The 26,414-nt window shown below is 36.6% G+C and overlaps 1 protein-coding gene across 1 annotated transcript in view; it reads right to left on the reverse strand.

Annotated features, from left to right (window-relative positions):
- Positions 1-1,927: 1,927 nt before the first annotated feature.
- OPRM1 (opioid receptor mu 1) overlaps positions 1,928-26,414 on the reverse strand; it is a 43,996-nt gene continuing 19,509 nt past the window's right edge. Inside the window, 4 exon segments of the mRNA XM_082404694.1 lie at positions 1,928-8,368; positions 8,370-8,408; positions 10,134-10,654; positions 11,566-11,918. Coding sequence (XP_082260820.1) covers positions 8,225-8,368; positions 8,370-8,408; positions 10,134-10,654; positions 11,566-11,918 — 1,057 coding nt within the window. The 3' untranslated portion in view covers positions 1,928-8,224.

A 26,414-nucleotide genomic window follows, 5' to 3' on the forward strand; every position in this document is an offset into this window, starting at 1 on the left:
AGTTACGACCATTCTTACATATAAGGACATTGAAATATAGACAGTTTCAGAAAATTCCACAGGGAAATTCAGCTGGTCAATGGTAGGATCTGACCAAATAAATGAGCCATCTAAATTTTTAAGATTTTATATTATATTTGCTATTCTTATTTAATTATAAAGTTTCCCTTTATCTGCTGATATTTTAAATTAAATTTACACATAGTAGAGTTTACATAAAATATAATTATCTATCTTTTTCTTTAGTCACAATTTTTAAAAACTCTATTTGGAAACTAGGTATTTGAAAAGATTCTCACAATTATATATTTTATATTTGGAAAAAAGCATACAATAAAAAAATACATTTCTGGCCTACAATTTCCCCATTTGTAACATCAGGAGGTTTGGATTAGATGATCTACATACTTTTTCAGTTCCAATATTCTAAGAACCATAAATATTTTTCATCTTCTTGATAAATCCAATCACATTATTGGGATTTAGTTGTTGATATTTACTACAGTGTAGCCATTTGAAAGGTTATTTGTTCCACTGAATTTCTGAAATAACCAGAAAAATCTTCAGTTGTTAAAGTGCATACTAGCCGTTCTGCAAGCCTCTATCTGCAGCATTTTAAGGTTCTAGGAGTGACATGTATCTCGTCTGTTTCCAAAGAGCATCTCAAAAACAGCATTTTTTAAAAGTTGATGTTTTGAATTTGAATGAGCTCACATGTAACTATATTTGAGGATTTCTGAGTATAAGAACATGTTAGCTGACATGACAGAGAAAAAGAAAGAACAAGAGTGAGTTATTTTTGCTAAGTTGGTAAATTATGGGATGGATTAAATTGGTGATTGCATTGTGAAACATAGAATGGCCATACTCTATTTCACATCCACTATTCACTGAATTTTCTCATTGTTAAGTTTATTTTTAGTAATTTGACTTTTCTTAAGATATTCTTATTTATTAATGTCAATTTCCATAGACTTTACTTTTTTGCTTTCATATCAGATGTCTTAGAGGTACCTATTTTATCACAAGAAAAATTTTATTCATTTCTTGTGCTTTAAGGGACTTAGACATATCATATGGGACTCTGGATCATATATATAATATATATAATGTTTTTAAATCTTTATGAAGATTTGATAATGTATGTAGAAAAAAAGGGAAATAAGTAGGGCTTGATAGATTTTGTAGATTTCCAGTATCCCTGAATTTCTGTTGTCTATATGGAAAACAATAGTAGGAAGAATGTGACTAATTTCTAACACAAAATATATTCTGTGAGTCAGCTTTTTTCTCTCCCTTCCTTCCTTTCTTCCTTCCTTCCTAATAAATACTGCACTCTATACAGACAAATAGTATGAATTATTTTTCTACATATTCATTCTCATTCTTGGACTGAGGGGGCCATTATTTTAAATTATAGTGAAACTTTCAGCTTATATTTATTTGATATTTGTAATTACATGGAACTAATTTATCAGGCTAGTTATTTGCATGTGTTCCTAATAAGGTAGGTGTTATAGAAAGAAAAAGTGGTTCATTTCCTTTGATTCACGGTGAAGCAACAAGCACTAAATTAAATTCATACTAATCTCCCACCCACGTATGGTTAATATTTATATTGCCAGATATTCATTCCTTCTGCATACATCATTGGCAATGGGGATGACCAAACTCACATGGGGTCTTGAAAGCTGGCATTTTAATCTTTTGGATATGTATCAGGAAAGACATTCATGTTTTGAAAAAGTACTATTACAATTTTTTAGCACTCAGAATAAATCCTGTTTCTAACCTCCACTTACCCACACCATATGTGTGTGTGTGTATATATATATATATATATATATATATATATATATATATATATGTGTGTGTGTGTGTGTGTGTGTGTATATGTATATATATATAGTATTCTATTTATATGGTATTTTATTGGTATTGGTATGTTATATTATATGGTATTTTATTTATTTTATATATATGTTATTTTATTGCAGTAAAAGTATAAATCATAGACAATATGGTTCTAATATTTCTTTTCATCATGAAAAGTTTCTACTCATTTCAAAACTAGGAACTCTACTATGTAAGAAAGAAATTCTTGAGTGTAAAGGGAGAAGGCAGACAAAAGTTATGGCTCTAGGTTCTTGATTTCCAGGGAGATAATAATCAGAAAGGAAATATTAAGACATATTTTATTCTAGAAAGTTGTAGTTTTCACAATGTCACCCTCAAAATAATTTTATAATTTTTAAAAAATTGTAGCGATTTGTAAATATTTATTGCAACTGACCAAAAGATAACCACATCAGAATGATATTCAAAAGTTAGTGGCTGGTCAACTTCATTCCAATGGTAATGTTGTTTGAAGTGAGGAAAAAAATATAAAAGCAAAAAATACTATAAAACTGCATTTCAAATTCATAAACGTGGAAGTAAGAATACATGTGTTGTAGAAAGTTAAAAGGGAAAAGAATCTGCCTCTCATAGCTGGCTCCCAAAGCTAAAAAGAATAGATACATTTATATGTTTAACTGAATCACTTTGTTGTACAACTGAAACTAACACAACATTGTTAATCAACTATACTCCAATATAAAACAAAAAGTTTAAAAAAAAGGAAATAAGATTAACATGTTCCAATACACTAAATCTCAATGTGAGGACTTTTTCATGATAAATGTTTATAAAATAGCAATTTACCACTTAAGGTAGCCAAATTAATGACACATCATTTTGAGTTAATTTTTTAAAGAAAAGCGTGTTGCCATATTTTATCAGTTAGTTACATTAATTGGAATAACAAGCACAAGAAAATGCTGCAGTAATTATATTACTTAATCCAATCTTTAAAACTCAACCTCCCTGAAAGTTCATAGTATTCAGTCAGGAAGAACTCTAGCTAATTCATATATCAGTGTTCACTGTACTGTTCTGCTGTACAGAACAATCTTCTGGGTCAGCCCACTAAGGTGATAGCTGAAAAGACTGAGTTCTTGCAAGATGAAGGGTTTCCTCCATCACATGCTGGTCAGGGACAGCATGACAACTAGAACATTCACCTGATTCCCTGTCCTGGTCCCTCTGGCACCACCAGCCCTCCAAGCTGCCTTCTCTAGTAGGATAAATGTGATTGGACTCACAATCCTAAAGGTCAGTTTATGAAAATATTAAATGAACTTCTCTGACGTTAATGAAAAATTTTAACTGTGGAAAAGAAAATTCTATCATTCAGTAAGAGTCAATATGACTTTACTGACAGCAAAAGATTTTAGTCAAATAATTTGAGCTCATATAATGGTAACCATGATCCCCATTATTGGATTTCTAATTCCCCGTGATCATCATTAATCTATGTGAGTGTTTACTTTTACATACAGATATGCAAATACACTAAGAATACATCTAAACAAGCCTATATAAAGGCCTTATGGCATTCAAACTGTCAGTATATAAATGTTAAAATTTAGTTCTAGGAGGCACCACTGAGTGCAGTGAAAACCAGACTAGGGGGATAGTAGGGCACATTAATTAAAAGTCTGGGTTATAATATCAAATTCAACTGGGTTCATTCCTCAGCCACTGCTCTTTACCTATGACCTTAGGCAAGTTAATTCCTTAAACATTGGTTTCCTCAACTGCAGAGATAATCCACACCTCATATGATTAAATAAGATATACTGGATACAAACCAGTCAATAAATGTTATTACTAACAGTCTTTTTTTTTTTTTTTTTTTTTAACATAAACCTAAATTTATTCAATGCAAATATTGTAATTCCTTTTTTAAACCATTTTTTATTGAAGTATAGTTAATTTACAATTTTGTGTTAGTTTTAAGTGTGCAGCAAAGTGATTCAGTTATACGTATATATATATATATTCTTTTTCAAATTCTTTTCCATTATAGGTTATTACAGGATATTGAATATAGTTTCCTGTGCTATACAATAGGTCTTCTTGTTTACCTCTTTTATGTATAGTAGCGTGTGTATGTTAATCCCAAACTCCTAATTTATCTCCTCCCTGCCATTAAACCCTTTGATAACCATAAGTTTGTTTTCTGTGTCTGTGAGTCTGTTTCTGTTTTGGAAATAAGTTCATTTGTATCATATTTTTAGATTCCACACATAAGTGATATCATATGGTATTTGTCTTTCCCTTTCTGACTGACTTTACATAGTATGGTAATCTCTAGGTCCATCCATGTTGCTACAAATGGCGTTATTTCATTCTTTTCTGTGGCTGAGAAATATTCCATACTATATATGTACCACATCTTCTTTATCCATTCCTCTGTCCATGGACATTTAGGTTGCTTCCATGTCTTGGCTGTTGTAAATAGTGCTGCAGTGAACATTGGGGTGCACGTATCTTTTCAAATTAGAGTTTTGTCTGGACATATGCCCAGGAGTGGGATTGCAGGATCATATGGTAACCCTACTTTTAGTTTTTTAAGGAACCTCTATACTGTTCTCCATAGTGGCTGCACCATTTTACATTCCCACCAACAGTGTAGGAAGGTTCCTTTTTTTCCACACCCTCTCCAGCATTTATTATTTGTAGACATTTTAATGATGGTCATCCTGGCTTGTATGAGATGATACCTCATTGTTGTTTTAATTTGCATTTCTCTAATAATTAGTGATATTGAGCATCTTTCCATGTGCCAGTTGGCCATCTGTATGTCTTCTTTGGAGAAATGTCTATTTAGGTCTGTTATTACTAATAGTCAAATATTTTGTGGCAATAAACATATTTCCAAGTAAACAATATTTTCTCATCCCAGATTGTAGCCAATTTACAGAAACATATTAAGCTCTTCTGCTATATTTATGAAAGGGATAATTCATTTTAAACTTAGATATACCCTAGTACTGCACATGCATAGAAGCACGCCTATATCATGCATGAGTGTGCTCTCTCTCTGTCTCTCACACACACACACACACACGCACACTCCTAACTGGAACTGTTTTCTTTTTAAACCAAAGAATTGAAAGAATAGCCACTTTGGCCTCATTCACGAAATATGCATTAATGTGGTCAAACCTGGTAATTTTGTGAGCTATCCTCATCTGGGACTTTTGTCATGGAATTGAAATGCTTTTCCTTCTCAAATTGGTTCTCCACAGATGTCTTGTAAAAAAATCGAGAGCCAACTTTTGAGAGTGATTTGACAAATTAGGCTTCTGCTTTTAGTTTAGCTGGGGATAATATAGTTTTTTAGTTAACACAAATGCAAAGCATCTCCTCATTCCTTGACCTGCTACTTTGATCAAAATGTCAAGAAGCTGCTTAAAAAATAGTAACCCAAGGGTTTAGGAATGGGCTTGCCATATTGATGAGGAGTTAGCAGGAGGTACCATAATGTTAGCTTTATCATTGTTATATTACTTTGTTCTATAAGACTCACTGATTGATATATTAGAAAGTTAAGTCTTTGTCACAAGATAACTACATTATTTTGCTAAACACAAGATTCATTAGGTGAAAAAAATTAGTATCAATCAGCTTGACCGAATGGGTTACTCAGGTTAGAGAAAACAGTAACTTTGGTAGTGTTTGGATGAAGTTACATTTTAAATCAGCTTTCAATTTAGTGTTTTGTTCAAAATTCAGATTATTGGACCCTACCTTGACTCAATGAACCAGATTTCTTAGAGTTCCTCAAAAGCTACACTTTCTGGAGCTCACTGTAAAGCTTGAGATCCTCTGCCTGAGACCATACGCTAATATTTGAGTGCAAAGTGGTATTTTGTGGGATAGCAGAGAAAAGTTTTGGATTAATATGAGAAGTCTAGATATTTGTCTCTGTTCTGCCTCTTACTGGTGGTTTGATCTTGTATAATCACTTAACCTCCCTGAACATTTATTTTTTTCATGTTTACCCATTAGGGTTATTATAGGAAGCCGATGTGATAAAAGCACTTTTTAATCTGCATGCTATCATATAAGAGTAAGATAACATTATTATTATGGTTATAGTGAATGCAAACTCTTTAAATAGTAATCTAACTGACATAACAGAGTTTTCTTTTCCCATATAATGCTATACATTAAAAAATAATCTAGGTGTCAAAACTAAAAATACATTAGAGTATGTGATCAGGGTGGAAACCAAGCAGTGAAGGCAGGCCAGCATCTCAGGTCTGAGTTGGACCTGGACTGATTTGAGCAAATGATGGGAGTGTTTTGAAGCCAAGTGGAATCCAATGAGGACAACAACAGGGTACAAAGAAATTAAATTGCATTGAGAGCAGATGGAAAATGAATGTCTTTGCCTAAGTCTACCTACCAAAGGTCTGGAAGACATAAAGACAACAAGCTGAACATAAATCAGGTATGAATCACTACAGCTGGAGCAGTACGCTGGACCCTGGAATGCATAAAAGAATAGGAGATCATCTTTTTTTATTTTTTATTTTCCACATTGAGCCAGGGTATGAGCTCTTTAGGGCACTGAGTCTAGTTCTTGACCTCCTTATCAATAGCACTTATTAAAAATAAAATTAGACGGCAAGCACCAATGTAAGAAAATTTTTGAAAAGTGTAACTTTGGATCAGAGGACTAAAGGCTGGAGAGAAAAAATGAAGAATCTCTCCTGTGAACATTTTTTTTACTGAAGGGAGAGCCTGAAATAATGTCAGGGTATTACACAATCCTTTAGCTTGTCAATCAGTGGTAAGAAAGGGGTCATTCCTACCCGCTCCATATCTCCTGAAATATCAAAAGATATTTATTCAATCATTCATTTATTCAACAGATGTTTTTGGAGTACGTTTCACTGTGCTAGGCAGATACTGGAGATACAAGAAGGAGCCAGGCAGATATAATTTGTGCTCTCAGGAAGCTAAGGCTAACCTGCCCCATGCCCCATGTGCTTACTGTAGATGGTTAGCAAAAGTGGCCACAGTGACTTCCCTCCCTACATCCACACACCTTCGCAATGTGACTGCAGCTCCATCAATAGGTGGAGTCTGTTTTCCCACCCTTTGAACCTAGAACCTGTGATGGCCGTGAGAACAAGCCTGGGCTAACACAGATGATGGTAGATGAGGATCCATGAGGAGCTAGCCATTTTCGCTATGGCCACCTTAGATCAGCTGGCTGACAGCCCACAGAGCGGCTCACCACAGAGTGAGCCCAGCTAAGACTGGAAGAGCTGTCTAGCCCAGCCCAGCCCAAATGACTGATCTATAGAATTGTAAACTAAATAAATGGTTGCTTTCAGTCATTAAATTTTGGAATGATTTGTTATGCAGCAAAAGCTGACCAAGTAGCCCTTACCTATGTAAGTATGACTCAAAGTTTATCTTGGGCACATAATTTTTTTATATGATCAAATTACCTTGATAACTGCCAACTCTCCACTTGACTTTGCGTTGCATGGACATGATCTCAGTGTACAGTTGTCAGAATACAGACACCCTGGGAAGGTTTGATATTGGATCTGTGATCTGCAGAATATGAAGTTGACTAATGTGCTTGACATGTGACACATACAGTACAACATATTTCTTGGAGAAAATACAAATAACATAGATAGGCAGGACATAAACATCTACAATGGTACAGACAGAAGTTAAACAGTTAATGCAAATCCAATTAGCTTTGTTTCCTAACATGACGGTTCATGACTTAAAAAAAAAAAGAAAAAAAAAAAAAACACCTCTCTGTCAGATACTGAATTTGTAAGCGAATCAATGTCCTATAGACACAGCCGTAAAGTCTCCAATTTTTCCCCCAAATAATTTTATTATTTTGATATATTAGTGAAAATATTACCAAAGACTTATGTATTGTTCCAGATGTCTGTGTGTAACTGCCTTGATTCTAATGATGACACATCAGTGGAGATTAGTGAAAGGGATATTTGATTTATCTTAATTTTCAAATATGTCAGAGTGTCTTTTCCTCTTTTCCTGGTATCCACTCTTCTGTGTCCAGCTCTCCCAGCTAGGCGTCTTGGGAAAGCAGCCAATTCCAGGGCTAATGTGTTTCTGCAGTTATCTGACACTGACGCTGCTTCAGAGAGGCAGCAATGAAGATAAGCCCCATTTGGATGTATTTTTAAAGCAAACCTTTTGGTTACTTAGCCCAGAGCTTCCCCAGTTAGCTTCCTTTCTCCTCTCTCTGGCTGTGCAAGAACCACACATGTGGCTGTGAAACTGCTGGATTTGGAGGGGAGTCAAGGGCAGTGTCGGGGCAGCTGAAGGACACTCATGCTGAACTCAGGAAAAACGCTCCACCAGACAAGTTAGGAGCTGTATTTCCAGGAAAGCAAGGCAGGTGAAGGGTTCTGAGAGGATCAGATATGACAAGAGGCCCCGGCAGTGGTCCAGGGTACAATACCAGCAGCCACTCCCCGAAGTGCCTGAAAGGAGAGGGAGGGTATAAACAGGTGCTTAAGGAGAGAGAACGAATCCTTTACAATGGCCATCGTTTTGCTCCAATGGTAAATATTTTAACCTTAGTTTAAGACTGAGGGTTTTAAGTTGCATTCCTTAACGTATTATCCTCAGGTTAGAGAAAAATCTATTTAAATTCCTACCCTCTTTAAGTTATTCACAAGATTTCCAGAGTCCCTGAGAAGGAGAGCCTCTTAGTAAAAGGAGCAAGCTTAGAGGTCTTGATGTGAAGAAAAAAATAAAGAAAGAAAGAAGCAGAGTAGAAAAACAGTTCTTTCTGGCTTTTGTTTCTGAAATGGAATTAGAAGTGAGACATAATAAGTTAATAATTTCCCTTTGGTTGGAAATAGGCCTGTCATCATTACCTCATGCTCCCCAGGGCTTGCAAGTTCCTGGGTTCATTTTAGCATTATTTAATATCAAGAATATGAGGATTAACGTCGCTACGGCAGATCCTTCTGGGCCATATTACATCGGTCCTGTGGTCAGTGAGAAGGGGTGAGCCTGGGCTGGGTTGGGTGGTAGTAGAGGCAGTCACAAGGGACAGCGAGGGGTGGGGAAGAGGAAGCAGAGAGGAAGCAGCTGCATCCTAAGGGAACCAGGCTCTCCCTCTGGCTCCTCGACTTGACCTCCTGATCATTTTTAGGGAGCCATCTGTCCCCACAGTTCTTCTCCCTGACCCTAGAAACTTTAATCTAAGATCCTGACATGAGGATTTACTTTCACAGGGAGTTTGAATTTGAGTTCTGTGTTATAAAATTACACAGGCTGTGAGTTTTGGATGCTGGCACCATCATTCAGAAATTTACCTACTTAAATTAATTTTAATAATTAAGTGACAGATTTACTTTACAGGTCAGACTCCAAAGTTTCCAAACCAGTAGCTTAACAAGGCAATATTAGCTTAGAGACAGATTATTTTTTTTCCCTTTCCTCCCTTTTGATTTCTCATGTGATTATTCTGTTGTGTGTAAACCTTGCATCTTCTGTGCAAGCTCCCATCTGTACTCTTCTGTGCATAGGGATATATCTTCCAACAAATAGTCACTCCTCATTATGTTAACCTCAGCTGGTATGATGACTGTTGCAAAACGAATTTAGTTCTAATAATTAAGTAATAAGTTTGATGCTTTCTCTAGAGTTCAGGTATAAAAATTTATAAATCAGGGACTTAACAAAGTTAGGGACGGGCCATTTAATCCTCTTTTCTCCTTTGGTGTGACAATGAGTTGCTGGGAACATCATCCCCCATCACTACAGTGGGCAAAGTGTTGACACTTTCTCTGTAACCATAGTTCCAGAGCAGGACTGGCTTTTAAGAAGTGACAGGGACACTGGAGTGATATGCATGAAACACCTAACTTTGGGGGGAATGAGAAGAATTCTTGATTAAGATCACTTCCACAATGTGCTGAAGTCATTAATTTTGCATAGAAGCAAAGGCTGTGAAGATAGTAGATTTTTAGTAGATTTATGGATATCTGATTGGAATGTCTTTATATCTGAATGAATATGTACAAAATACATAGAGCTCAGCTTATGTAACGAAGTGCCTCTCTGTCACAATGATCGTAATTTGCTCCCCTCCTCCCCGCCTCCTCACTGATCTTAATCCCCTGGTTACTGATCCTCTTCCAGTGGATTCAAATCTTGGATTTTAAGAAGCTCTATAATTTTTCTGTCATCCCCAGGAGGTACACCCAATCCTAGGAGCTGCATACCTGATGGTTAGTCCTATCCACTGTATTGGCCGTGGAGGGGAGGTCTCTGGTGTTCTGACGCATTCTAGTGGAGTTTTGCTGCTCAATGGTGGAGGAAGTTGGGATACAGAACTCTCTGAAGCATCGTTTGAAGTTTTCATCCAGAAATGCGTAAAGGACTGGGTTCAGGCAGCTGTTTGTGTAACCTAGAGCAATGCAGAAGTGCCAGGAAACAGTCTGGAAAGTAGTTTCTGGGATTGTGATCAAGGCTTTGATGATGACGTAAATGTGAATGGGGGTCCAGCAGACAATGAACACGGCCACAACCACCAGCACCATCCTGGTGATTCTTCGCAGGTTCCGATCCTTTTCTTTGGAGCCAGAGAGCATGCGGACACTCTTGAGGCGTAAGATCATCAGTCCATAACACACCGTAATGATGAGGACAGGCATGATGAAGGCAAAGATGAAAACACAGATTTTCAGCAGGTTTTCCCAGTACCAGGTTGGGTGAGAAAATGTTAGTGTACAATCTATGGAACCTAGAAGAAAAGAATTATAAGGAAGAATTAGCAACAACTTTTAAAGATGTCATTAGGTGTTATGATTGCCATTTTGCTCTCTAATTTATCGCCTTGACCTGAGTTAACTTATGGCTATTACTACACAAGCCAGAAAAGGAAGATTTAAAGAAATCATGGAAGAAATTCAGTTCTCTTTTGATTTTCAGGGAGAGTTATGTTTTCCAAATATGTCATTTAGGTTGTCCACTTTGATGACATTAAGCTTTCATTCAGTCAACAATTATGGATCTGTCACCATGAGCTAGATCCTCTATGGGGTCTAAGTTGATATAAAAATATAATCACTGTCCAGATTCTATAGGAGTTTCCAGCTAATGGATGTCTTCATTCCATTTTCTGGGGTTTTTTTGGCCACCCATGTGGCTTGCGAGATCTTAGTTCCCCAACCCGGCCACCACCGCAGTGAAAGTGCTGAGTCCTAACCACTGGACTACCAGGGGATTCCCTTAACTCCACTTTTTGATGGGTGGTTTATCATTCTGAAATGAAGTCTAAAAAGATAAATTTGTCATGTAGGCAGCCACTTGAGATTTTAAAACAAGCCTCCACTTAATGTTCTTTGGATTTAAGCTCTAATTACTCTTGAAAGAGCTGTGTTCTTATTTTCCCATCATTTTGATGAAGTAAGTGCAGAGAAATCAGGAACCAATAGATTATGGTTTATCTTCTCTTTCAAATGTTTACTGGACTTAAAATTGTAGGGGAAAATTCCTATTTCAAAATATTCAAAACTATTTTGCTGAAAAGAATCATTAAAATTACAGTTTGACTACAGCATGGGACCACTCCATAATTTCTACTTGGCTTATGACTTCACCAACATATCTATCTATATTCTCTCTATCCCTCAGGCCTGCAGCCATACACACCTTGCCGGTACTTTGTTGTCGCCATGAACATCACAGGCAGACCAATGGCTGAAGAGAGGATCCAGTTGCAGATGTTGACGATCTTGGCATTGCGAGGAGTGCGGAAATCCAGGGCCTTGACGGGATGGCAGACTGCGATGTAGCGATCAATGCTCATGGTGCAGAGGGTGAATATGCTGGTGAACATATTATAGTAATCTATGGAGATCACAATCTTGCAGAGGATGGTTCCAAATGGCCATGTTCCCATTAGGTAATTGACACTCTGGAAGGGCAGGGTACTGGTTGCTAGGGCATCTGCCAGAGCAAGGTTGAAAATATAGATGTTGGTGGCAGTCTTCATTTTGGTGTATCTAAGAGATGAAGGAAGAGCAGTGGCACCGCCAGAAAAAAATAAAACCATCAGTGTGAAATATAGTTAAGCTTTCAATTAAAAAGCAAAAACTAAAAAACAAAAAACAGAACAAAGCAAAACCCCCCAAAACCAGAGCAAAAACAATTGCAAGGATTAGTGGAAAGCATTTGAGATTAGATTCAGAGGAGCTCTTTCACAGTACTAGATTGGCCATTTATAACCATGTGCCTATGGGCTATATATATAATTTCTCTACCTATCAGTTTCGTTATCTGTAAAAAAGTTATAATAATAGCTGCCATACTGATTTATTGGTTTATTTGCTTTTTTAAAAAATGTGCCAGACACTGTGATAGGTGTAATAGACACAGGGAGCACTCAGTCAAGTATCCAGACATGGGGTAATAATACATTTTAATTCTAAATATATGAGAAAAATTTCAGCTATATAGTTAAAATTATGGAACAATGTAATCGTGCAAGAGTGTATGTATATGTACGTGTATACACATACACATGAACACACACATAAATATACAGGCTATTATGGAGTCATAGAGATGAGGCAAAGGGAATAGTAGGGGTAACATAAGGAAAGAAGGAAGGCATCTTGGGAGTGTACATGCACAAGTTTAATCTTACAGTTGGTAGGAGTAGGTCATTCAAGACAGAGAGAAAGCCCAAGCAAAGGCATAGAGGTGAAATGGCATGATGTGTATGTTTGGCACTGAAAGAGTAAAAATGCCACCAGGAATGACAACGGATCTGATAAGGGAGGAATATAGAGGCCAGTTCATAGAGGGACTTGTATACCATGGTAAGAAGATTAGACTTTATCCACTTTGTGATGGGGAAGCTAAGGTTGTTTGTCTTGTTTTTATTATTTAATAACTTTATGGAGGCATATAATAAAAGTATACAATTTGATAAGTTTTGCTATATGTACACACTTTCGAACCCATCATCATAACCAAGAGCAGGGATTGGCTTGCACACTCAATTAGACTGCACCTGATTTTGTAAATAGTTCTATTGGTACACACCCACACCCATTTAATTACTTCTTATCTATAACTGTTTTGATGATGCAATGGCAGAGTTGAGTAGTTGCAACAGAGACTATATGGCTTGCAAAGCCTAAAATATTTGCTATCTGGTCCTTTACAGCAAAAAATGCCAACTCTTGATCAAGATAATGAACATGTCAATCACTCCCCCCTCAATGTTTCCTTGTGCAGCTCTTTAATCTTTCCATCTTGTCCCTCCCTGCCTTGACCCCCACTCCCACTGTTCTATAGGCAATCACTGATCTTGATCTCCTTTCTGTCATTATAGATTAGTTTGCATTTTCTAGACTTTTTATGTAAATAGAATCACCCAATATGTACTCTTTTTTTGTCTAGCTTCTTTCACTCAGCACAATTATTTTGAAATTTATTCACGTTGTTGCATGCATCAATGATTCATTCTTTTTTATTGTCCAGTGGTATTCCATTGTATGGATATGTCATAACTTGTTTATCCACTCACCCATTAATAGGAATTGGGTTGCATCCACTTTTTAGATATTACAAATTAGCTGTTATGAACATTTTTGTACAAGTATTTGCATGGACTTATGTCTTTATGTCTCTGGGATAAGTATTTAGGAGTGTTATGTGTCCTCAAAGCCGCAGAAATTAGAACTACCAAGTAGAAGACATAAACAGGTATGGCGAGACACTAATGAATTATATCTGATGTTAGAAGAATATCTGCATTATTATGAACTTTCATCAAATCTTTAACAGTGGTCATTTTTAAGTCTTTTGTCATTTACAGACAGTTCTCGGTGTACTCTGATGCTTTTGCAAATATGTTCCTATAAAAGGCTTTCATCTTCAAGAAATTCATGGAAAAGACTCTGACAAGTACAGGTTTCTGGTAACTGACTGTACTGCTGAACTGAATGAATAAGCATTTTCAGAACTCTAATGAAAAACTGATGAACTCATAAAAGTGCTAACAAAAAATCAAGATGAAAAAAAAATTAATTACATGGGACTGAGTGAACTGATGAGGATGAGTATAATTTTTGTGACTTTCTGTCTGAATTAAAAAAAAAAAAATCCCACAAGGACTCAGAGGCAAAGAATATACAAATCAATTTTCACTGCAAAGTAAAGGAGCTGTTACAGTGGAGGATTACTGGACTGAATGTCAATATTATGACATAGTATGAGTGTGTTTCATGTTTGGTAATTGCAATCATTGTTGCTTTTGTTGTGGTCATCCATGTACAATGCTTGGTGTCAGTCTATTTATCTCTTGTAAAAATAAAATACAGTGTGTGTGTGTGGAAAAAAAAAAAAAAAGAAGAATATCTTGCAAATATATTGTCAAATTGTCAAATATATTTGACACTCCACATCTATCTGCTCTGCTGTTGGTAACAGGACCACAATTTCACGCTAAGGAGCCACTCATTTCCCATTCTCAGTCCATGTGCTTTGCGATGGGCTCCATTGTTAGTTCAAGGCATGAAGATTTAAAGTGAACGCCCAGCAATGGTCTCATGTTTCAACTAGAGCCAGTGAGATTTTGGGGGGACTTCTGGGGAAAGAGTATATTATTTTTAAATAATTAAACCTGAGAGGATGCAAGGTATGTAGTTGTTGGAAGAGCCTGTCTGAAAATGGATTTAACCCACAGCATGTGGATCTGAGAGAGTGAGAGAGAAACCCATACCTAAAGCCTGCATGATGTAAAGGCATACTCGACCGCGTTAGTCACCTTCCCAGCCAGCAGACCTTACATTTCACATCTTATCTTTAGCAGAAAGTTTTATGTTAAATAATCAGGTTCTTTACCGTCAGTTTATGACTCATCATACTTTTAACATTTTCTTCAGGCTCATCTTAGCACCAGGTACTTAAGGATGTATGATTGTTTCATTAAAAAAAAAATCCTTTCCTCCCCCAGAATGAGATGTTTGTGAAGCAAAATTAGGTTAGGGTTCCACATCACAAAAGGAAAAGTGAATATTTATCTATAAAAGCTGTGTCAATTGGCATTTTATAGGAATAATGCTGTTTTTCTCCATTTATCCAAAGAGATTTCCTCTAAAGATAGCCAGTATTCATATCCCAATTACTCACCCTTTGAATCACAGCAACATATAAAACAGAGTTCAGCAGTTTCCAAAATATGTGAAAGAAAATAATTATACAAGACTAAAGGTTTTGGAATTCCACTTGCCTCTGGCATATCTCCAAAGGCTTCAATCTGAAGGGATAGTCTGACCAGAAAAGGGGTCATGCAGTCCAGCAAACATGAGTTTTTCATTCTGTTCTGTTCTGATGTGGTGGTATGAACATTGCCCCAGGAAAGTTACAGGAACAATCAGAGTCACGCTATAAGTTATAGGAGTATACGAACCAGAGTTAGCAAGCATGCCAAAGAGGTGAGCTGGAGGAAGGATTACCTTTGGGTTCAGTTTACCTGGGTGGGTCTGAGTAGAACTCCTGGATGTCAACACACAATCCTTTTTCCATCTTTTGTACCTATGAGTTCTTACTGTGTCATAGATGAGTTTAGTGGCAAAGTGGGCAAAACAAACTGGGAGGGATAGGTGACACATTCTCAGAGTGTCTCACCTGTACTACAGGGCCTTTTTGACATTGTTCCTGCTATGCTACTGAGTTGGATCTTTTCCTCTAGGTGGTGAGCCAAGCTATTTTTTCCTTTCTAGTTATCCCACTGAAATTTTCCTAGTATGTATTTTAAAAAATTTGTTCTAAATGACCGAGTAGTTTATTTGCTATATGAATCCAAATGAATTACAATGCAACTATTTAAAAAAATATCCTTCTCAGGACCTTCAATGCTTGACCCATTAGAGTGATTTTATGAAGCCTCCAGATGCTGTGTTGGGGAGGAGGCATTATGAAGCCCATTTCATTGGCAGCTCACCTGTTCTCCTGTGTTCCATACATACCCTTTTATTTGTAAGTACCCTTCCTTTTTTGTGGTTATAATTCCTATTTATCTTCAGATGCATTCTTCATTCCATTTCTCCAAATATTACCACTTACACAAACATCATTGTTTTTTGACCCACTTGTGCTAAATGAAGCCAAACTGAATAAATTACTCTTGTATACCAATGGGATGGGCTTTGTAAACCTTTTGTTGTTGTTGTTCTATTTTGTTTTTGAGTTAATTCTTGAATTGTGATGACCCTATCTCTGTCCAGAAATAAAACGGACCAAGGATGCTTGAAAAGAGGAAGAAAGTATTCCAGAATCCAGCTTGTCAGTTTTGTACCCCATCATGTGCTTCACATGGCTCTCTACCTATTTTAGGAGTTCACAGTAGAACCAGCTGGGATGTACAGAAGATTTTCGCCTCTTTTTGGGCTGATTTTCTGCCCTTTGATGTTTTACCAAATGGAGTTTTTTTTTTTTTTTTGCTAATATCAGTGAAGAAGAAAGATGTCTAAGTCAGTAAGGATTCAACGAGCCCCTTTTATATGTTCAGCATTGTGCTTGGAAAGATACCTTTTTCACATCTGTCATGACTTTTATATCCACTTACCCTCACATAGAGAAATTCATATTTTTTTTTTAGAATTTTTTAAAAAAATTATTTATTTATATTTGGCTGCGTTGGGTCTTCGTTTCTGTGCGAGGGCTTTCTCCAGTTGCGGCGAGCGGGGGCCACTCTTCATCGCGGTGCGCAGGCCTCTCACTATCGTGGCCTCTCTCGTTGCGGAGCACAGGCTCCAGACACGCAGGCTCAGTAGCTGTGGCTCACGGGCTTAGTTGCTCCGCAGCATGTGGGATCTTCCCAGACCAGGGCTCGAACCCGTGTCCCCTGCATTGGCAGGCAGACTCTCAACCACTGAGCCACCTGGGAAGCCCCGAAATTCATATTTTTAATGGAGAAAAAACCTCCTTAGAGTGTTGTCTTTTAATACTCATGATTAATTGGATAAAGCCAATGAAATAAAGGTACTTGTCCTACATTTCAGGTTATTATTTAGATGAAGAAAATGGTCATATTAGTACCTACCTGAATCTCTCCTTTATTATCCATTCCATTCTGTTGTCTCAGGCAAATATACGTGTGTGTGTGTGTGTGTGTGTGTGTGTGTGTAAAAGAGAGAGAGATAGAGAGAGAGAGAGAGGTTGAAAACAACCAAAACCTATGATACATTCTCCTTAGGTATTAACACAGAAAGAGACCATATATTAGTTTATTATTTTCTGTTATCTTCTCAACTAGCTTAGTGGAGGGAACAGGGGATTTCTCACTTTGCTATAAAATATTCTAAAACATTTTACTTACATTTATTTCAAAGTGGTTTCTGTGGTCAGTGACCAAATTTCCAATGAGTTTATACTAGCAAAAGGAGAGAGTAGTATTCTGAGACCTCTGATCCCTGCAGACAGAAAAGTGATTATTGTTTACTAATTTGCCTCAGAAGAGAAGACAGAGAGAGGTTTACAGGAAATTAAACAGAGAGACACCTCCTTCCAGAGGTCAATTACCTCTTTCTGTCTCTGTGTCACCGGAGTGTAACAACCATCAGAGTCTTTTTCGTTGAGTGGTACTCTTTTTTTTTCATCCATACCGCCTTTTTGTTGTTTTTGTTTTTCTCTCTATTCCTACTTTCCTCCTACTCCATGTCCCATTAATGAAAATTCATGAAAAAAATAGCCTTTGGATGGAACAAGGACAAAAATCTGCTTTCTTCAAGCAGTGGATGAACTTTATAAATAGAAAATGCAAAACGAGTAACCGATCGTATTTTTATTTTCTCATTTGGTGCTAGAAAAATCAGAATAAAATGTGTGGCTCCTTTTAATAACTGCATAGAATTCTAATGGCACTAGAATCTAAGATACTTCTATTGTACTGAGCATCCTGCTAACCTCATCATTTCATTCTCTTTTGGCTTCCAATTTGTCTATTTTCTTCTTTATTTTTCTTATTTTATTGCATGCATTTTTGTAAGGCTTTTTAAATCCTCTTGTTAGAATTGGGAACTGAGGTGGAGGATGGGGAGAGAACAGGGCCACACATCAATGGAGAGGGAAGGAAATGAAAAGAGAGACTCTTCCATTATGGCCAAGAGACTTTGCTTAACCATTTTTTGCATTACGCCTTTTGGAAGTGCTTGTTTCCTGCTTTATTTGATTTCTGAAAATTTTATATACTTCAGAATATTTATTTCATCAGAAGTTTATATGAAAAAAATAATGTTTTTTCCTTGATTCCTGTATTCTGTGATAAATAACATTTACCTATTATAGAAACATAATACCATGCTAAATCCTTTGATGTACGTAAACCATTATAATTCGGTGAAATATTCTTATCTGTGACTTTAGATTTTTGTTTCCTGAAATATAGATTTTTATCTCTTTAGACCAACTTACTTCAAAAACAGCATCAGAATATCTGTCTCAGCCTTTTGCTTCATAGATAACAATGTTTTATTTTTATTCTAAAGGCCTGTTTTTAAAATTTAGAAATACTTTAGGGACTTCCCCGGTGACGCAGTGGTTAAGAATTTGCCTGCCAATACAGGGGACACAGGTTTGATCCCTGGTCCGGGAAGATCCCATATGCCTTGGAGCAACTAAGCCCACAAGCCACAACTACTGAGCCTGTGCACCACAACTACTGAACCCATGTGCTGCAACTACTGATGTCCGCACGCCTAGAGCCTGTGATCTGCAACAAGAGAAGCCAACGCAATGAGAAGCCCATGCACCGCAACAAAGAGTAGCCCCAGCTTGCCGCACTAGAGAAAACCTGTGAGCAGCAATGAAGACCTAACACAGCCAAAAGAAAAAAAAGAAATACTTTAGCTTCCAAATTTGGGAGTTCTAAAAGAAAAGGAAATTCCTTATTTTAGGATCTGAAAGTTCTGAATGTAAAAAATAATCAAATGTGCATTACCACTAACATCAAATAATAATATATTCCTAGGTATTTCTTTAATATTGAAGGAACAAAAGAGAAAACTTCAAAATACAATAAACAATTCTACCAATGTCAATATTAGAAAATTTCTTTTTGAAGAAGCTCAAGTGTATGCTGTAGATTATAAATTTTTAGAGAGAGTAGACTATGAGTAGAATTATTATCTACTGCACTTAGTGCAACAAATTTAAGATTTCATCTATACTTTTGGTGATGATGTTGTGTGTATAATCACTCAATGCAAGTATAATATGAAAGGTAGCATGAACAGAAAAGTTGAAAAGCGATAATTAAATTATCCATTCAAAACAGAATCCAGCACAAGATGGTCACCAGTAAATGGAATTGAATACAGGAAGAAGGGTTTGGACTATAATTATTTTCTTTATGATAAGACGAAACAACCTTTTTTTTTAGGGAACCCGTGGCTTTTGAAGTAAAAGTAAACAGGGAATATTCCCTTTTGCCTTGTCATTTTGTTGTCAAGTTAAAAGGAACTTTGGTCATAGAAGGTCATGGAACAATGAGAAGTAAGATCTGAAAGGGGCTTTCAAGACCACACAGTCTGATCACCTTTTTTTATGGTGGAAGAAACTAAGCACAGAGAGATGTACAAATGTTTGAGACCTTTTCCCCCCATTTCCCTAAGCTTCATTTAAAACCGAAATGTACCTTCTGTGCTGTAACTGCATTGTGGGCCATGTGTATTTCTGGATGTTCATTGCTGATATACACAACCCACCATGTAGCTAAAGCAAGGTAGGCATGCAAAGCTTTTTAATCTTCTTTTCAAAGATGCTCATGCTGGGAATATCTTGGGAATTTTGAGATATTTTCTCATTATGTCGAATGTTGTAACAGAATCATATTTTTTAAAGGAGAATTGAGTTTGCTCCATTTCCTTTGCTTTACTCTTTCACAATCCATGATTTAAGCCTATCAATTATATGTAGTTGACACACAACCTCTCTCTCAAATTCCATGACTACCTTTCCAACTCTCTTTGGGACATCTGTAATCTGCTATTGACTTCTCAAATGCAATACTTGTCAAAGTGTGCTTATTCTTTCTTACCCACCACCAACACCACTACCATCACCATCATCACAATCAATAATAGCAAAATAATCAATAACATCATTGAAGAAGATGTAACAAATGGAGAGTTGAGATAATTAGGAAGACAAAAGTTAATTAAATTTTTAGAAATAGGGAGTAGAAGAGGAAGGGTGAAATACGACTCCCAAATTCTAGCATGGAAGAATGGACAGATGGTAATATCACTATTTAACAGAGAAGGAAGAGAGGAAAAGCAGTTTTGGTGTTGATAGAAAGTTCAGTTTTGAGTGTACTGTGTTGCGGGACAAAAGAAAAATGACTATTAAGTACCCAAATATATGTTTGCAGTTCAGCTGGAGCAATTTATTTATGTCATCAGCCTCTAGATGTTAATTCCAGTCATGCAAGTGGATGAGATTGCCTTTTTGTATGATGCAAAATGTGAAGAATGTTGAAGTCAGAGAAGAACAAAGTTCCATAAAGGGACAGAAAAGAAGAGAAGGAGAGAACGAGGGAGAGACAGAAGGTGTGAATATGTTATACATGATGCATCAGAATGTGAATGGGAGAGAAATGAGTTGTAAAATGTCAGAGCCAGAAGCTATTCTGTGGAAAACTCTTCTAATCACCAGACATACATTTTTGTAAACGGGAGATTTGATTTTTATCAATAACCAACAAAATAGTTATTTTCTATCATGACTATATTTGATTATACAATGTAAAATGCAATTATTCAGACTATAACATTGATGGCAGTTGCTTGAAATAGAATTTATCAGAATTCTTGCTTTTGAAAGCACAAGTTTGTAGCAGTACCACAGCCATGAGTATGTCTATATGTGAACTCATATATTTTATATATTCTAATATATTAGATCACTTCTTACTTATATGATACATATTTCCCTATAAATTTTATAGCTCGTATAAGAAAGAAATTCGATAGAAATTTCCCCAAATTTGATCATCTTAAAAATTTACATTACAATTCCAATATAAATTTGTAGAATGGAAAGACATTTTTCTGTAGCCCTAATAAAAATAAATAAGCTTTGATCAACTAGGCTAGAGGAAAAATTAAATTATTTTCTACTTACCTATAAGAAATGATAATGCAAAATTGTTAAAAAACTTTAAATTATCTACCAATCTATGAATGACATGTAATATGTTGTTGTCGTTTTAATTAACATTTTACTGATTACTCTAGAAGTTGAAAATAATTTTATGTATTCCTTGGTCAATTATATTGCCTCTTCTATTAATTTGTTTTTATTTTTTGCTAATTTTTGCTCATATTTTTCTTATTGACTTGTCAGAGATTAAAATGTATACTGTAACTGTAAATATTTCTTCTCAGACTGCTACTGTTTAAAAACATTCACCATGTTTTGCTGTTCCTTAAAACTATCGAATTTTAACCTCCTTGATGGTGTGTGTATGTGTGTGTGTGCGCCCATTTTTCATTAAAGGCTTCTCTTATTATGAGGTTATTAAAATGTGTATGAAATTTCCTTTTAATAATTTAAAATATAGATTTTTCAGAATATATTTTTAATTTAAAAAATATAATGCATGCTTATTGTAAAAATAAATAATACAGGAAATCACAAAGGAAATAGAAACCTGGAACTCTACCACCTGGAGATAGCATTTTGGCCAACATCATTCTAAAGATCTTCTTTTTTTTTTTTGTAGTGGTAGGCATTTATTAGAAATGTTTTCTGCTATTTGAATAGTTTATAAGTCTTTATTAAATTGAGGCCAAAATACGTAGCTCATTATTAAATTGATATCCCTGAATTTCAAGATGATAGTGAGAAGCTAAGTGATTTTAAAAACAGAAATGCATACAAATGACTCTACCTTTATTCATTATGGACATTATCAGAAACACTAGAGTTAGGTACAATAAGACAATCCAGTTAAAGATCTTCTTATACATGAGAAGAGTAACGTTCATTAACACTGGCTACTGACCTGGCATTGCACTAAGTAAATTTACAAAACTGAAGAGAGAGGTACTTCATCATCCCCATGTTACAGATGAGCAAACTAAGCCTCAGAGATCAGCTACCTTACCCAAAGTTGTAAAGCCCATATGTGACAGAACTGGTGTTACCTCAGGTCTGTTCACTGCTCCATGCTGCCCCCCTCTAATGTATCAGAATGTCACAGAGGTAGGATTTGAGTCTTGTTACTCTTCCAAGCCCAGCACATAGGAGACACACAAAAATGCTTATTATATTTGATTATCTAAAAATATATATAATCTTTTTAAAAATTTTAAAAAATTTTTATTAGTTTTTTAATTTTAGAATTTTATTTATTTTTTTTATACAGCAGGTTCTTATTAGTTATCCATTTTATACATATTAGTGTATACATGTCAATCCCAATCTCCCAATTCATTCCCCACCCCTCCCACCACTTTCCCCCCTTGGTGTCCATACGTTTGTTCTCTGCATCTGTGTCTCTATTTCTGCCCTGCAAACCGGTTCATCTGTACCATTTCTCTAGGTTCCACATATATGTGTTAATATACGATATTTGTTTTTCTCTTTCTGACTTACTTCACTCTGTATGACAGTCTCTAGATCCATCCACGTCTCTACAAATGACACAACTTCGTTCTTTTTTAGGGCTGAGTAATATTCCATTGTATATATGTACCACATCTTCTTTATCCAGTCGTCTGTTGATGGGCATTTAGGTTGCTTCCATGACCTGGCTATTGTGAATAGTGCTGCAGTGAACATTGGGGTGCATGTGTCTTTTTTTTTTTTTTTTTTTAATTAATTAATTAATTTTTATTTATTTATTTTTGGCTGTGTTGGGTCTTCGTTTCTGTGCGAGGGCTTTCTCTAGTTGTGGCAAGCGGGGGCCAGTCTTCATCGCGGTGCACGGGCCTCTCACTATCGCGGCCCCTCCCGTTGCCGGGCACAGGCTCCAGACGCGCAGGCTCAGTAGCTGTGGCTCCCGGGCCTAGTTGCTCCGCAGCATGTGGGATCTTCCCAGACCAGGGCTCGAACCCGTGTCCCCTGCATTAGCAGGCAGATTCTCAACCACTGCACCACCAGGGAAGCCCCATGTGTCTTTTTGAATTATGGTTTTCTCTGGGTATATGCCCAGTAGTGGGATTGCTGGGTCATATGGTAATTCTATTTTTAGTTTTTTAAGGAACCTCTATACTGTTCATACTGTTAATCTTTATTCAAGAAACACCTGAACATAATTTCATCCTTGTGATGAAAAATGCCAGTTCCTCTTCTCCTATCTCATTCCTATTGCTTATGTGGCCACTTTCAGTATTTGTAACTGATTATCTAATCTTTACTTCAATATCTCTAAATAACATGCTTCTAGAGTATGTTGAGGGAGTTACCTCTGAAATATCTACTTTGGCTTGACATTCACAATGGTTTGGCTCACTTTATTCCATCCGTCTTCTTCTTTACTCCAATGGTGTTGATGGAAAATTCTGATTTTCTTCCTTTGCAATGAATTATCCCTTCTCTGTCTTGCAATTTTATCTCTTTTATGTTCTTGAATCTCATTAATATATGATGAGACTTTTTTTTTTAAAGATTGATTGTGCTTGGCACTCAGAGAGTCCCTCCAGTTTGAAGTCTCATCACTTTCTTTAGTTATGGGAAATGTGGGGCTATTATTTCTTCAAATAATGCCTCTCTTCCATTCCCTCTGTTGTTTACTTCTAATAGATAGCTTTTCTCTGTCTATACTTCTGGTATCTCATTTGTTTTTTCATCCTTTCCATTTCTATCTCATTTACTACATTATTCCAGCTCACGAACATACTCTTGATCTTCCCTCTTTTTGTGTTACCCATAGAATATTGAATGCCAAATATTGTGGTTGTTATCTTCAGAATTTCAAATTTGGTTTCTTATGTAACAAACACTTATATGTAGGCTATTGCTCTGAGTGCTCTCCATTTGTTAAATAATTAGGTAGGTGTTATGATTATCTCCATTATACAGATGAGCAAACTAAGGCACAGACTGGTTAGGTAATTTGCCCTAGGGACCCCTGACTGGCAATTGTTGGAGGCAGGGTTTGAGCTCACGTTATTTGGGTCCTTAGCTGCTATGCTTTGCTTGTTAATTATCATCTCTTCTTATTTTCAGATGGCTTCTCCTTGTTTCATGGAAACAATACTTTCTTTCACCTCTCTGAAGATATATAAATATAACTTATTTTAAAGTCCTCATCTGATTACTTTTTAATTCTGTTTCCTCAAGTGTAAATTCTTCTGTTTGTTGTGCACCCTCTCCCATCTCTTTCATGGTGTAGTCACTCATTAACAATATGATGACCATTGATTTTGAGTTGACCCTTAAAGTTAATATTCCTTGCTAGACTGTTCACTGATGGGACAGGAGTTGGAATCAGCTCCTGAGGCTTGTGTACCATACTGTTCTCAATAAGAATGGAGGATGGGGTGGGCTTGAGGTCGACATAGTACACCAGTGGCTACCTTCTAATCCTCCAGAGCATTGCTGGTCTCCAGGTGCAGCCTAGTAACTCTGCTCCAATCACTGCACCAGTTTTCAAATGGACATTATTTCTTCTGTCTAGCTTGTAGACTGGAAAACACACAAGGGTCAGCCCACATGGCCTCCACCATTGTGGACATCTACCCCATTATGGAACCCTCAGGGGGGCCTCCCCAACCTGAGGCTCACACTGTCTATTCTCTGTCCCAGGCATTCTTTTGGCATTTTAGTTTATCTGAAGTGAAAGAATCTCCTTTCTTCTGAATTCATAATTCGAGAGTAAAGTCGTCAGTAACATTATTATGACCTTAACATTATTGATCTTAACATTATTGATCTTTCTGTTGCATCATTCACTCTTTTCAAAAGAAGGAATGACTTGTCTAGTTTATGTTTAGGATAAAGAGTTGGTTATGTACAGCTCTGCCCCTTCTCCTGTTGCTTTCTGAGATTCAGCTGCTCAAAGGAAATGCATGTTACATCCCCATTACTCCAGGTTCCAAATTTTCAAGGGGCTGGTCCCCTTATGGAGAGGTTGCTAGTGGTCCAGGCCTGTGGGTTAGTGTATTTCATTCTGGGATTTAATTAAGAAGCCATTATTACTGTACAGCTATGTCACATCAGCAAAGTATTTATCAGTAATAAAGCTGACATTTTTTTCTCTGCTAATTCATTTTGCGTTATCTCTCAGTTGGTTCAAACATCAGCAGAGAAAGTAGGAATGACATTGAATAAGACCATTTAGGGACTTCCCTGGTGATGCAGTGGTTAAGAATCCACCTGCCAATGCAGGGTACACGGGTTTGATCCCTGGTCGGGGAAGATCCCACATGCTGTGGAGCAACTACTGAGCATGAGCTCTAGAGCCCATGAGCCACAACTACTGAGCCCGCATGCCACAACTACTGAAGCCCGTGTGTCACAAACAAGAGAAGCCACCGCAATGAGAAGCACACATGCTGCAACGAAGAGTAGCCCCTCTCGCCACAACTAGAGAAAGCCCGTGTGCAGCAACAAAGACCCAATGCAGCCAAAAATAAATAAAATGTAATAAATTTATTTTAAAAAAAGACTGTTTAAGCATTCATATTGCCTACCAAGAATTTCTCTATCATTTTCAAAAATTTATGTATGGCTCTTCATTGATTTATTGATTTAATTTGTGTTCTTTTAAAAGATAATTTCTGAAAGATGTTCTGGAGTTCAGGGGTCAGAAGTAAAGTTTTGTGCCTGTTCTCGATCATCCTGAAAATGAAAGATTGTTTCATATTCACTTTTAGTTTGAACATTTAATAAAGGCCAATCTTGTGCTATTAATGAACTTGAGAAAAAATGTCAGCCTTTTGTATGTTTGCACATGAAATCTTAGTGCTATGTAGCACATGTGTGGATTTTATTAGTATTATCTGTTCTGTTGTTTTGTTTGTAAGCCTGTGGAGTATAGGGACCAGAATCAATCCGTACTCTGCTACGTGCTTGTCTGAATGACAGGATCAATTCTCCTGAGCCTAATGCCCACACCTATATAATTTCTTTAAATATGAAATTCCTATTCATTTCATGTTCTTAAAGCATTCCCCACCCCTAAGAATAAATACCTCCCCATCCTATGTCACCTTATCATTCTCACATTGATCTACATTTTTATCCCTCCCCTCTTGCCAGAGGAGAAAAGGAATGGCATGTGAGAGCAGTGAGGTTGAGTAATAGTGAGAAAGAAAAAAACCCCCTGAGAGCTTTCAGGGAACAAGTCTAGTTGCTAACAGCCAGGTTGTGATATTCCTTTGTGGAACATAATTCCATAGAATATCAACCTCAGATGAGGACTCTTCGTGACCGTGATGCCACAGGACAAAAACAAGTGGACTCTATACCCATGCATGATCAGAGATAAAACCAAGGTCACCCATAACCATAAAAATAACAAACATCTCCCTTTCCTG

Source organism: Balaenoptera borealis, assembly GCF_965194805.1.
Source record: "Balaenoptera borealis genome assembly, chromosome: 9".
In the NCBI taxonomy this organism is placed as follows: Eukaryota; Metazoa; Chordata; class Mammalia; order Artiodactyla; family Balaenopteridae; genus Balaenoptera; species Balaenoptera borealis.